General features: G+C 30.2%; 1 protein-coding gene across 2 annotated transcripts in view; it reads right to left on the minus strand.

Annotated features, from left to right (window-relative positions):
* LOC149423750 (uncharacterized) overlaps positions 1 to 12,322 on the minus strand; it is a 103,999-nt gene that overhangs the window by 76,422 nt on the left and 15,255 nt on the right. For both annotated transcript variants that reach the window (XM_089632098.1, XM_089632099.1), the window contains one exon: positions 8,224 to 8,311. In XM_089632098.1, coding sequence (XP_089488224.1) covers positions 8,224 to 8,311 — 88 coding nt within the window. The remainder of the gene's footprint in view (positions 1 to 8,223; positions 8,312 to 12,322) is intronic.

Consider the following 12,322-nt stretch of genomic DNA (forward strand, 5'->3'; position numbering starts at 1 on the left):
TCTTTCAGCTTAACAACATTGTTCAAATGGAAAAATCTAGTTATAACTGTATGTGTATCACTAGCCCAACGAAATTAGAACTCTCGTGCAGCATCAGAAAAAAATCACAAAAGCTCATTAATAAATCTCATCCGTTACATTAGTAATGTTTTCAGCACAGTGAAAATCCACAAGTAACTTATACTGAAAGATTCATTTAAATGAATTTGAAATCATCGGTGTCTTCTCGATGTTTTAGCGAATACCGTTGCGAATAATAAATAATTTCGTTCCAATTCTCTTTGGCCTCTTAACTTAAAGTCCGGACTCATTTTATATTAGATCAGGGATGCTGAACTTACTCCGTGGAGGAACTGAGTAATTTTATTTACCCACAATCCAGATTTTACTCAGAGATTCTGTGTCAAAGATTCTGAGAATTCTCTCAAATACTTGATTTCCGAGTTAAACATCTCTGAAAGTTTTAAAATTTTCTGCGGAAAATGAAGCTTTTCTGAATGACTATACTCTTCGAAGATTTTATTAAATAGCTTCTGCTAGGGTAACTTCACTCTTCTCTCTATGTGACTATTTTTTTAATATATTACGACTGATAGAATTCTCGTCGACATTTTATTTTCTTATTGGACAATCCAGTTCCATCGTTGATAATCCGAGCGATTATCAATTTATTGTTTCATAAATACGTAAAAATAGTTATGTTAATAAGTTGCTACAAGTTTAACGATGTTTACATTTACAGTAACGAACTAACCAACTAACCATTACGGCGTTTCATCGCATGGGTGGAAAGAGAGGATACCCGGCAACACAAATCTCGACACACACTCCTTGCTTCATTCATGTTGTTTCATCATATGATGCATACCCTTCCGTTATTATGACTCTTAACTTTTAGGTACACAAAATATATTAAACATTTATAGTGGTATGCAAAATGCTTACATTTTTATAATGTAATTAGCGGGCCCGGGTAGACGTTGTATTGCCACCGATATATATGTATATATAACGCGGAGACCGCTAGACCGCGTAGACCGCTTTTTATCTGTTGTCGCTGTTTTCGGATATTTTATGCATTTGACATACATAGAACACATGCGCATGTCACATCCATCGTAGATATTATAGATGTTTAATTTGATATCGATCATTTCAGCAGATTGTGATTATTGTTCAGTGCGACAAAACATAAGTAAAAATGAAACCTGTACCATTCTATACTCTTAAAAGTTCCTCGAAGTATATGTTTTTCAGGGTTCCGTGATAACTCAACACAGTGATAATTCAACACACTTTTAAAAAGTGATATAAAGTCGTTAGAAACGATGAAAAAAAATTAAACCTTACCTAACCTACTTAACCCAGTTATAAAAGTTTCTGTTTCATCACTTTCCATGACTTTATATAACTTTTTAATGGTGTGATGATTTATCCGGTCACCGTTTTTTCAGATTTGTATGTGTGACAGATTTCCATACGAATACGATCCTTAAAAAATGCTTTCGAAATATATTTTTTATTAATCTCATATTCAAGTAGAATAAATAAAAACGAAATTCTTAATTGATAATGGATTAAAATGAAATGTTATAAATGAGGTTAAAAAAAGATAAGTTCTTAAGTCTAGACAATATTGTTGTTTTAAATTATAATAATGCTCGTAATTTAATGTAGTGCGATTTGGTGAACAATATTTTTGTCGATCCGTCTTTTGCCAATATGAAGAAATAAAGCTTACACGACTTGAATTTATCCTTTTTTCCTATTCAAAATCATTAAATCACATCAAAAAAAATTGAGGGGGGAAGGGTATAGAGACGTCAATAGTTGTGATTGTTTGTATTTTTTAATTAAAAATTAAAAAAAAAAAATTGTGAAATTTTTTTTTGTATCAAGACAGCACCACCTATCGGGTTCAAAACTATACTATGTTTCAAGTCTGAACTAACCATACATATTCACAAAATTTCATTAAAATCAGTCGGGCGTTTTCCATATTAAGATATTAAAATAATCATGTTTGTGTTTATATATATTAAGATAATTGTTGCTCGGCTTTATCCTAAAATTATTACTTTTTTTTCCTAATTAAAAAAATGAAAAATATGAAATATGTAATTCGACGTCTTTTTCTATTTTTCCCGATATTTTAAAGCTTCGTAACTCACAATACACGCGAAGTTGCAAAAATTTGCACTGATCACTTTTTTCCGAAAAGAAAAATTCCTGTGCGAATATCATGCCGTCAAGTTCGCTCATCTATTTTTGTAGGGAGAAAAGCGGAAAAATATGTCTGATTTATGGTAAGATAGATTATACATATCCTGAATTTGAGACAGAATACGTGAAAAGCAAATATGTTAAAGTATATAATGGAACCTAACCAAATACAAAGTCGGAAATAGCCTGACAGCAACAGGTGCACAACTAATTAATATTTTTATTTCAAGGTTTATTTATTCGTCTATTGTCTAATTAGAAAAGGTGTTAATAATCAGTTAAATATATTACTTATAATCATATTTTTTATATATTAATAATTAATTTTTTTTACCTAATAATAATTTATATTTTTAATAATTTTTATTAAATACAAATTATTAATATAAATACAAATTATTACTAGTAAAAATCATTAATAATATAAAATTAGATAACGAATTGTTATTATTAACAAAAATCATAAATAATGTTAATTATAATTTTTTATTATTGTTAAAAATAATTTGTGTTTACTCCAAATAATGGCCAATTGACGTTTCATAGAGAATTGTTTATGGCAATGAAAATATCTTAATATATACCTTTATAAAACTCATTGCCAAAGAATAATTGATTATGTTATAAAAGGTCCGCAGCTTAAGCGATTTGAATTTATAATAATTTAATTTTTTTGTTATATGGACATCTTAGTAACTCCTTGATTCTGAAGTTAATTTATAAAAGTGTTTGTTATATACATAAATGCAATAATGACGTATTTCATGATTATTTTGTTTTTTTTTTCTTTAAATTACCGATTGATCGCCGCTCATTGTATTTTTTTTGTATGCAGGTAGGTACTTATGTGTCTATTTTTTAATTAATTGTTCTCTTTTTTCGTTTAAAAACATTGGTTTTGAAACATGTCGATCTTTTTTCATTAAATAGTTGTGTTTACAAAGTTATTTCATTTAATCGAGTTAAAACGACGCAACAAAGTGATTTTGCAATTGCTGAAGAATTATTAATTACAAATAAATTATATTAACAAACTTTGAAACAAAAAACAATTCATATTTCGTGTTCAAACTTACTTCAATTCAGTAATCGAATTTCTGAAAGCTTTTCTAATAATATAACCGATCAATGTAAATGACGACCAGAGTAACTCGAATAGATTGTGAGCTCATTATTTAGATAGTGGATACATATCTAGAACTTTTAGGGACATTAACATAAGTGGCACACGAACAGCCAAAGTAGTCTGATCTGTGGTTATGTAAAACAAGTGAAAAAATAACGTAATAAATCAAAAATATACTTTTGCTTAGGTTATGAAGCGAAACACGAAAACCCGATTAGGCAGGAAGCAATTTCGGAAAGGAAGCGTCTCATACTTTATTCATTCCTTATAACTTCTTAAATCATGGGTTTAGCATCATTTCTTTGAATTGGTATAAACGTAATTCTTGTATTTTCCTTATTTTATTGCTTTATTTGCTGGGTTCTTGGAACACTATTCATAAGGGTTTATCGTGTTGTCAGAATTAAGTATTTTTATTTCGTTTTGATCAATACTACTTATAATAAATCTATGGCTTTAAAAAAAATAACACGAAATACATTAGTTATTTAAAGAATATTGTTTGAGTTTGCCTTTAAAACCCTCCAGATTATCACAACTGTTCAAATATAAAAGCTTTTAACATTTCTTCGTTTTTAATTTATTTATTTTCGGTTATGTGTGTTATTTTTGAGTAGGAGTTTAATTCTCGTTTTCAATTAAGGTTATGTGTGTTATATTTGAATGGGAGTTTAATTCTTCGTTTTCAACTAAGGCTATGTGTGTTATTTTTGAAGGGGGGTTTACGAGTATTTCTCCGTATTCAATTTGGGTTATGTGCGTTATTTTTGAAGGGGTGTTAATTTTTCCGTATTCAATTTAGGTTATGTGTGTTATTTTGGAAGGGGTGTTTAATTTAATGAGTGGTTTTAAAATCCTCGATCTAGAACAGACTCGCATTGAAGAATAAAAAAAATTGTTACGTAATCCGGCAAATCATTCCACAGCCAAAACCTTTGTTATGTCAGAACGAGCCGTAAAAACTTTGTTATGTCAGAACGAGCCGTAAAAACTTTGTTATGTCAGAACGAGCCGTAAAAACTTTGTTATGTCAGAACGAGCCGTAAAAACTTTGTTATGTCAGAACGAGCCGTAAAAACTTTGTTATGTCAGAACGAGCCGTAAAAACTTTGTTATGTCAGAACGAGCCGTAAAAACTTTGTTATGTCAGAACGAGCCGTAAAAACTTTGTTATGTCAGAACGAGCCGTAAAAACTTTGTTATGTCAGAACGAGCCTTAAAAACTTTGTTATGTCAGAACGAGCCGTAAAAACTTTGTTATGTCAGAACGAGCCGTAAAAACTTTGTTATGTCAGAACGAGCCGTAAAAACTTTGTTATGTCAGAACGAGCCGTAAAAAAATACTTTTTCTTGCAGAAAATCGCATAAAAATGTGGAAAACTCGTTTTTTCGCTTCTTAGTTGGGCTGTGTTGCCTAGTGATATGCTGGTTAAAAAAACGGAGCTTTCTCACATAACGTTAATGTTCTTAATATAAAATTCGTTCTTTATGGCATGAATAAATCTTACGTAAAAAAATAAATACTTTTTGGGATTATGGTGATTTATTTTTGGGGTAGCATTACAGTCTTCGTCATCGGAGCAGATATGTGAATGACATTGATTATGACTTTAGTGGACATGGATTAGTGTATACTGTAATGCTCTCCGAAACGTTGACAAAAGACGAAGGTAGCACAACATGGCATAATACCCCAAAAATAAATCACTTTAATACTTTTGATAAATCTCAAATCATATCTACTTCTTGGGACTTCAAAAATATCGACAATCTACAATACTAGAAATTTTCTATCAATAAACTTTTTATAATAACAACTATCCACCCATTTCCATTATTTAAAGTAACGGCTTTTGTTTTTTTAATGTATTTGTATGAAAGATTATATTTATCCAACTGAAATAATTGATGGACTGACCTTTAAATAATCGATTTCTCTCGATCCTAGCAACAGCTACAAATAACTTCCGTTCTTGACACGGGGGCCTCCAGATAAATGACGATAATTCAACTACGTCTTTGAGTCACTTCAGAAATCGTAGGAAGGACCTCCAATAATTTAAGGACATCGGTTGAGGCTTGTATTATCATTGACCCGATGTCGGAGAGGACAATTAATCCTAGTACGTCATTCATTAATTCAGCAAAGGACAAGCGAAGGAAACCACCATCCGAAGGGAGGAATTGGTAATGCGAACACGCCCATTGTAAGGGTGGAATTTGATGAAAAAACGCATTGAATTGAATAATTAACTTCTCTATTCTAAACTATCTTGATTTACCATAACTATTAAGCTGGTTTGAATAGATCACGATATTATTACTTTCGACAAGTGGTTTTTCCTTAATCATATTTTATTGAGGCATTTTTATAATTTTAATTCTTTTATGTATTCAATAATATTATTATACATTTTACCATAAATAAAACAGCTTATTTAAAAACAATTTCTGCTGTGTAATTAGCATTACGTTTAAGAGCTGTTTCGCCTTCTGAATGTATTATCAAACTGATGGTCTCAGAAGGCGACATAGCTGTCACGTGTAAAAATAACTTCACAGGAAAACATTCTTGCAAATAAACTATTTTATTTCATTAATTTCAAATAATGATCAACAAAAAAACAAATAATAATTTTTCAGGCATATTTGAAATATTCGGGGTTGACCGAACTTTATTCTGATTCACGGGGTGGGAACAAGAGATAAGGGATGTTTTTTTAAATCTCACTTCTGGTCACTAAACATGGCTTAAGTGATTTCAAGCAAAGAGCAACATTTGGATTATGAATCATGGTTTCTCAACAGGGTGATACTGAGAGTATCTACCACCGTTTTATACCAGAATATTATAAGGCTGAAGGAATTGGGGAGGGGTCGAGATGGGGCAGGACAAAAAAGGTTGGGAACTATCAAATACGAAAAAAGCCATTACGGCAGATTTTATAATGGTGATTTATAACCAGAGCGATGCTGAGAGTATTAACCAAGGGTATATTTAACTTTCTAGTTACAATATTAGCAAAACACGTTTCTCCTTCTCGAACTAAATTTTCCCGAATGAATTGAAAACTGCCTTCAATGTATGAGATTAAATTGTAAATATTAAAACGATAACGACAAGGCGAAATTAATTCAGCTAAATACAAGTTCCAAGTTCCTAAGCTTGCTCATAGTCACAGATAAGTTGCAAACGTTTATTCAGCGTGCCATTTTCCTAACAAGTACAAAGATCTTATTAACACTGAAATCCATTCATTGAACAGGAATCTATTTAAGTAACTTTTAAATGGCTTAACTAATACGTGTCGTTCACAGCATAATTTTAGGTTTTATCATTTAAAGAGGCAGCTTCTTGAAATTCACTTTTACACTTTTTACGTTTTAATAATAACGTTTCCACTGTTTTGATTATTGTTGAAGTTATAAAAACTTTTCTACTTTTCCACCAATTTAGAAGGAAAAAAAATACCCACAGAACCTTAATAATTGATAATCATAATGCGGTATAGTGCCTAATAATTGATAATTGATGTTGTTTTTAAATTGTATTATTTTACACCAATAATATACAAATACTTATGTTACAATTTACGGATACCGAAATTAATTTATTGTTTTTGATGTTCCATAGAAAACTAAGTTAGTAAATAATAGTCATTAAAAACATTTTAACTCTAATCTAGATACCCCCACTAAAAATTATACCATAAACAAAAATACTCACAATCAGAAAACTATACGAATATAACATATGCCTATCGTTCCACAAAATCCAAAATGGATTTATACACACGAATAATTCAACATTTCTGAAAACATCACAAGTACATGAACTCTACACAATACAAAATAATCAACTGTACACAAGTGTGTACAAATTGTGTAAAGTGGTAAAAGAAACAATGGTCATAATGGTGTGCAAACATACAATCTTCTTCCCGAAAGCTTGACAACAGTAAATGGAATGATTATATTTAAGGCGATGCCATACGTAGTATCCCAAAATCATGTGTTTTTGGTTTGAAAATTTGGTCGCCTAGAAATGTTTTAGATGCTTTAATTAAATACTGCGAGTAGAATACATCTTGACCTTTAAAATAATTGAGTGTTTTTTATATAAGTCTTTTTATAAGCCCAGAAAAAAATAATGTATAAGGCCTATGAAAACTGCTTTAAATTTCAAAATCTCCTACTTACGAGCCCATTTTCGGTTATTATTTTACTGTTTAATGAGGCAAATTAAGTTATTTATAAAACGATCAGAAAAAAATTAAATATTTATGCCTGAACTTCCACAAAATAAAATAAAAGGCACTTTTTTGCCATGTTTTTTTCTTGCATAAATCAAAATTTAAACCTTATCGCCATCTACGTAAGGGTTGTTATTGATAGCGGCTCAATTTAAAATATTACACGACGTAGTGCATTGCCTTAAGAAAAAACTGTATGCTCTTAAGATTAGTTAACACAATTAAAATATACTAATGTAAGTTTTATAGTCAACAGTAATATTTAGATTTTTTTCTTTAATGAGTATGTTTAAGTAAAGAAAGTGAAGAATGTTATTTCTTTTAACTTAAAATAATTTAAAAAAAACTCAGTACAAATTTTTCAGATTCTACAAGATATGGTTTTCATTTTGCGTTATTTACAAACTGCGGTAATATAAGTCCAAATTGACACGAAGAATAGCTGCCAAGCTTATAGATAACGAACTTAAATAATTACATTTAAATAAACAGAAAGTATTAAAAACGACCAAATAAAAGATGAAAATCTTACGAAGTCATATTATTATATGAATAATGTTTGAGTGAACTCTAGTTGGTAAAATGATAAAATATTAAAAAAGTATTTTGAGAAAGAATTACCGTAATATACATCTTCTAGTTCTCCGTATTTCTTCATATTAACTCCTATCCTCCAAGTGTAGAGAAGAACAACAAGGATGGAAATATTCTGCAACAAAAGAAAATGTAACATTATTACACGGTGAAACTAAAATCAGCAATTACTTTTTTAATATTAAATTCTACTTTGCGGAAAACATCTTTTCAAGAATGTAATTTTCAAAACATTATCAAATTCATAAAGATCCTTTGTTTATCTTTTTGAATCGTGTGTTTTTGACTTTACGTGTTTTATTATTCGAATCCGGCAAAGGTTAATTGGAAAACTTTAAGCCTTGAAGATTATATAATTAAATCTTATAATATTTAAAAACAATTTGTTTTAAATAAACTGGATATTACAAGTAACAGGATGCCGTGTTTTTGATATTGCTTTTAACACAATTCCGACGATTATTTAGGTAAGAAATATTAATGGTGATGTTGTGAAAATAAACGTTTATTGCAAGCTTTATTGGTTAGCGTTTTTAATCAATTTTGAACATTAATAATAACGAATCACACTTCGCGTGTTCGTTCGTTCTGACCTCTAAACCACGACCCTTTTTATCTGGCATAAAATGTTAATTTTCACTCTGCCAACAGGTTTTTATCCCAAACCGACAGATCTCTGGAGAAATAACTAGCAAAAGCACTTTCAAACTAATACATGAAGATCTCATTACAGCAAAAGATTACTACGAAAAATATAATATATATTTATAAAATAAATTTCAAGAACTAGGAATGAAATAAGATTATTTCATATGGATTAGTTGGAGGGTATGTATGGTTTGAAATATGTATTTACATTACATTATTCCACAATATGTTTGTTTTACTCATCTTCACTCAATAGCGCCTTACAGAAAGCAACATGTTCATCTGACATAAATTCACAATAGTCGTTGAGGTATTTAAGCTGAGTAAGCAAATAACAATATGAATTACCAAAAGATTTACGTTCGAGATATTGTCATGAGATCAATTTACAATATTGTTCCATAAACCTTTAAAGGTAAGAAGCAAGCTTAATAATATTTGTTTGAGACATTCTGCTTCTTAGCTTTGAAGTCTTTCCAGATGTAGCCATAATATATTTGTTTTCTTCCTTTTTTAGGATGAATTAAACCACGTTCTGTGATTTTTAAATACAACATTATCCACTCGAGCGATTGATTGGTTATACAAGTTGGGCAAAAGTAATGTCAATATTTTTTGCAAATGGCGTCAAATTTCATTGTGCTTTGACATAACAAAATGTAAATGTTATTAAAAAATATTTTTTTTGAAATTAAGTTAACGTTAAGTTAATTGAAATTTGAGTTAACGAGATTTTTTTTATAAATCGGTAGGTATTGGGTAAGGGGCTAAAAGGGTCCCAGTCAGTCTACATTAGTTTCCTATAATAAATTCCGTACTAAGTTCATCAGGGTTGCAATCATAACTTCACCATCAACTAGTTGCATTGCTTCATTTGACTTTTATTTAGCGACTACTGCTTTCAATCCTCCACGAATTTTCTGAATACACCCTTCTACCAACACACCGATCAGCTTTTCCGTCTCTCAAAGAGCATTAGCAAAACAAAGGATAAAATTTAACTTTAAAAAAATACTTTAAAATATATTTTAGAGAAAAAAAAAATTGTAATGTAATTTTGAAGAAAGTATTTTACTGGCTTCGTAAATGATCCACTTAGATCACATCGTATTACCTTTTGCGTAAACCTTTCAAAATTATATTCACGTCATATCAAAATCCTTAATCTGACAGTGCCTACGTGTTTTTGTACATAAACGCGATTTTAACTATCACTGCTTTCCTTTTTCTCGTATAACATTAAAGGCGGATGACGCAATAGCACCGAGAAAAAAATCATGCTAGCCGTATAAAATTTGATGTGAATGTTTTATTATTGTGATATTTGTCATACGTTTTTTTTCTGTGTTTGTAAAGGCATTCGAACCTACTTATAAATAGTACTGTAATGCCTTAACGTAATTAATGTTATTGAATAGTAGTTTCCATACAACTGATTGTAGTACAACATATACATATTTAAAACTTTCTTCAATTTACTTTTTAACGCAATTTCCCGAGGATCCCGAAGTCCAGGCGTATCGAAAAAATGAGAATTTTACGCACAGACGTACGCGCGAATCAGAACACGACTGACGCAATCGACGGAAATCGACGATCGCCAATCTTCGTTAAAACATGAATCGACGAAAATCGACGATTGGCACCTAAACGGTTAATATTGAGTAAGTAATGTATACTATTAAATGAACATTTCAGAAATTAAATAAACTGTAGCTCCATTATAAATAATGCTGCATAATGAAGTGGACATAGTAGACCTTCCAGATAGTTTATGAATCACAAGATGAATTACACATTTCAGTGATCACAAATAGATTTTTTGTGGTTTTCTATTTAAGATTCAAATATGTGACGCCCTCCTAGTTTATTAAGTTAAGGAATGAAATAAACAATCACACCAATAAGAAGTAGAAAACAGAAAGAAATGTAAAATGTAATGACCTATAAATTATTAACTAGATTTGTAAACTTGAATGGATAAATAAATCGTCCCGTAAAAAAACTAGGGTAAATAAACGTAATTTTTTTTTACAATAATGCATTTATTTTCAACATTCGACCTGGTAATGGTCTGGATTGTAAGCCACACAGACCATCAGGAAATAATTAATTTCCTATGAAAAAATGGGTTTGTTACAAAATTCACTCTGCAGGAAACGTAAAAAATTATCATTCAGTCACCAAATACAAAAAAGACAGAACAACAACTCACCGAATGCATCACTCGCATTGAGATTGGCAGCGATTTCTTAATCTCCAAATTCGGCAGCGGACGGCAATCAGCACAATTACACTTGCATTCGCACCATGAAATAATGATCTGTCACGACAAGCTCTCAAGAGAGTAGAATTTAGAATAAAATTGAATTAACACATTGTAATTCTTAAATTACTTTCACTTTCTTGAGACAAAAATATTTAAATCTTTTAGTCTTAAATCGACCAAACGGGAATAGTAGTGCCCTCTTTTCTTAAATCTATACAATAACTGCCACTATTTTTAATTTTAAAATTTTAAGTTAAATAATTGTAAGTCTCCTCGACCTATTTAAAAAAATAATATTGTCTTAAAAAGTAATATTTTCACTCCTTAACTCAAACACGAGAAATAATTTCTTAATTGAGTTGGACAGTTTCGTCAAAAAACTTTTTTTTTTCGGAATCCGCCTTGAATTATCTACTTTTTTTAAAATTATTGTAATGTTTTTTTTTTTTTTTTAAGAAAGACAAACATTCCCGGGTTACGAATAACCTGACAATACTTGAAAATCTCCTACTACCACCACATTAAGCTGAAAATATTGCTTGTGTTATGATGGAGGACTTAGCCAGCCAAGGAATTGAATTGAATTGGGTGGGACCCAAACACGATGTCAACTCGGCCACCGACTGGTTAATTTATATATTCAACCGGTGTGTTCATATGTTTAATAGATAATAATAAAAAAGAATAAAAAATTTGCTTTCATATCTTGGGCCAATTTCATAGAAAATAAAATTGGTGTGACTTAGGATTAAACCTTCCTCCCTATGAAAAGGAATCAACTTCGCTAACACCTTAGCCAAATCCTAATTGGAGTACCGACATTGACTTTAATGTCAACCAATTTCAGAAAATAAGTATGTGTGCATGAGTGCCGTTAAAAAATGATATAATGTATTGTTATCAAAAACGATTCCATCTGTCGAGTTTCAGCTCTATTGAATGTCTAAAAGTGGGTTAGTTACCGTTTCCAAGATTCCATTTAATTAATTCATTTATTCAAGAAAACAAAATTGAAATTCAGAAAGATGTGTTTAATTAAATACAACCATCTATATTATTTTATGATAACGATTCTTGATTTATTGAAAAAATAATAATTCTGAAGTAAGGGCAAAATATCATATACCGTATCGATGTAATAGTCTAGAAAAAGAGTTATATATTTTTTCCCGATCTTCAAACACGCTATTCGGAATGCTTGGCAATTTT

Source organism: Hesperophylax consimilis, chromosome 5 (genome assembly GCF_061612785.1).
Source record: "Hesperophylax consimilis isolate HC1 chromosome 5, BYU_Hcon_1.0, whole genome shotgun sequence".
Taxonomy (NCBI): Eukaryota; Metazoa; Arthropoda; class Insecta; order Trichoptera; family Limnephilidae; genus Hesperophylax; species Hesperophylax consimilis.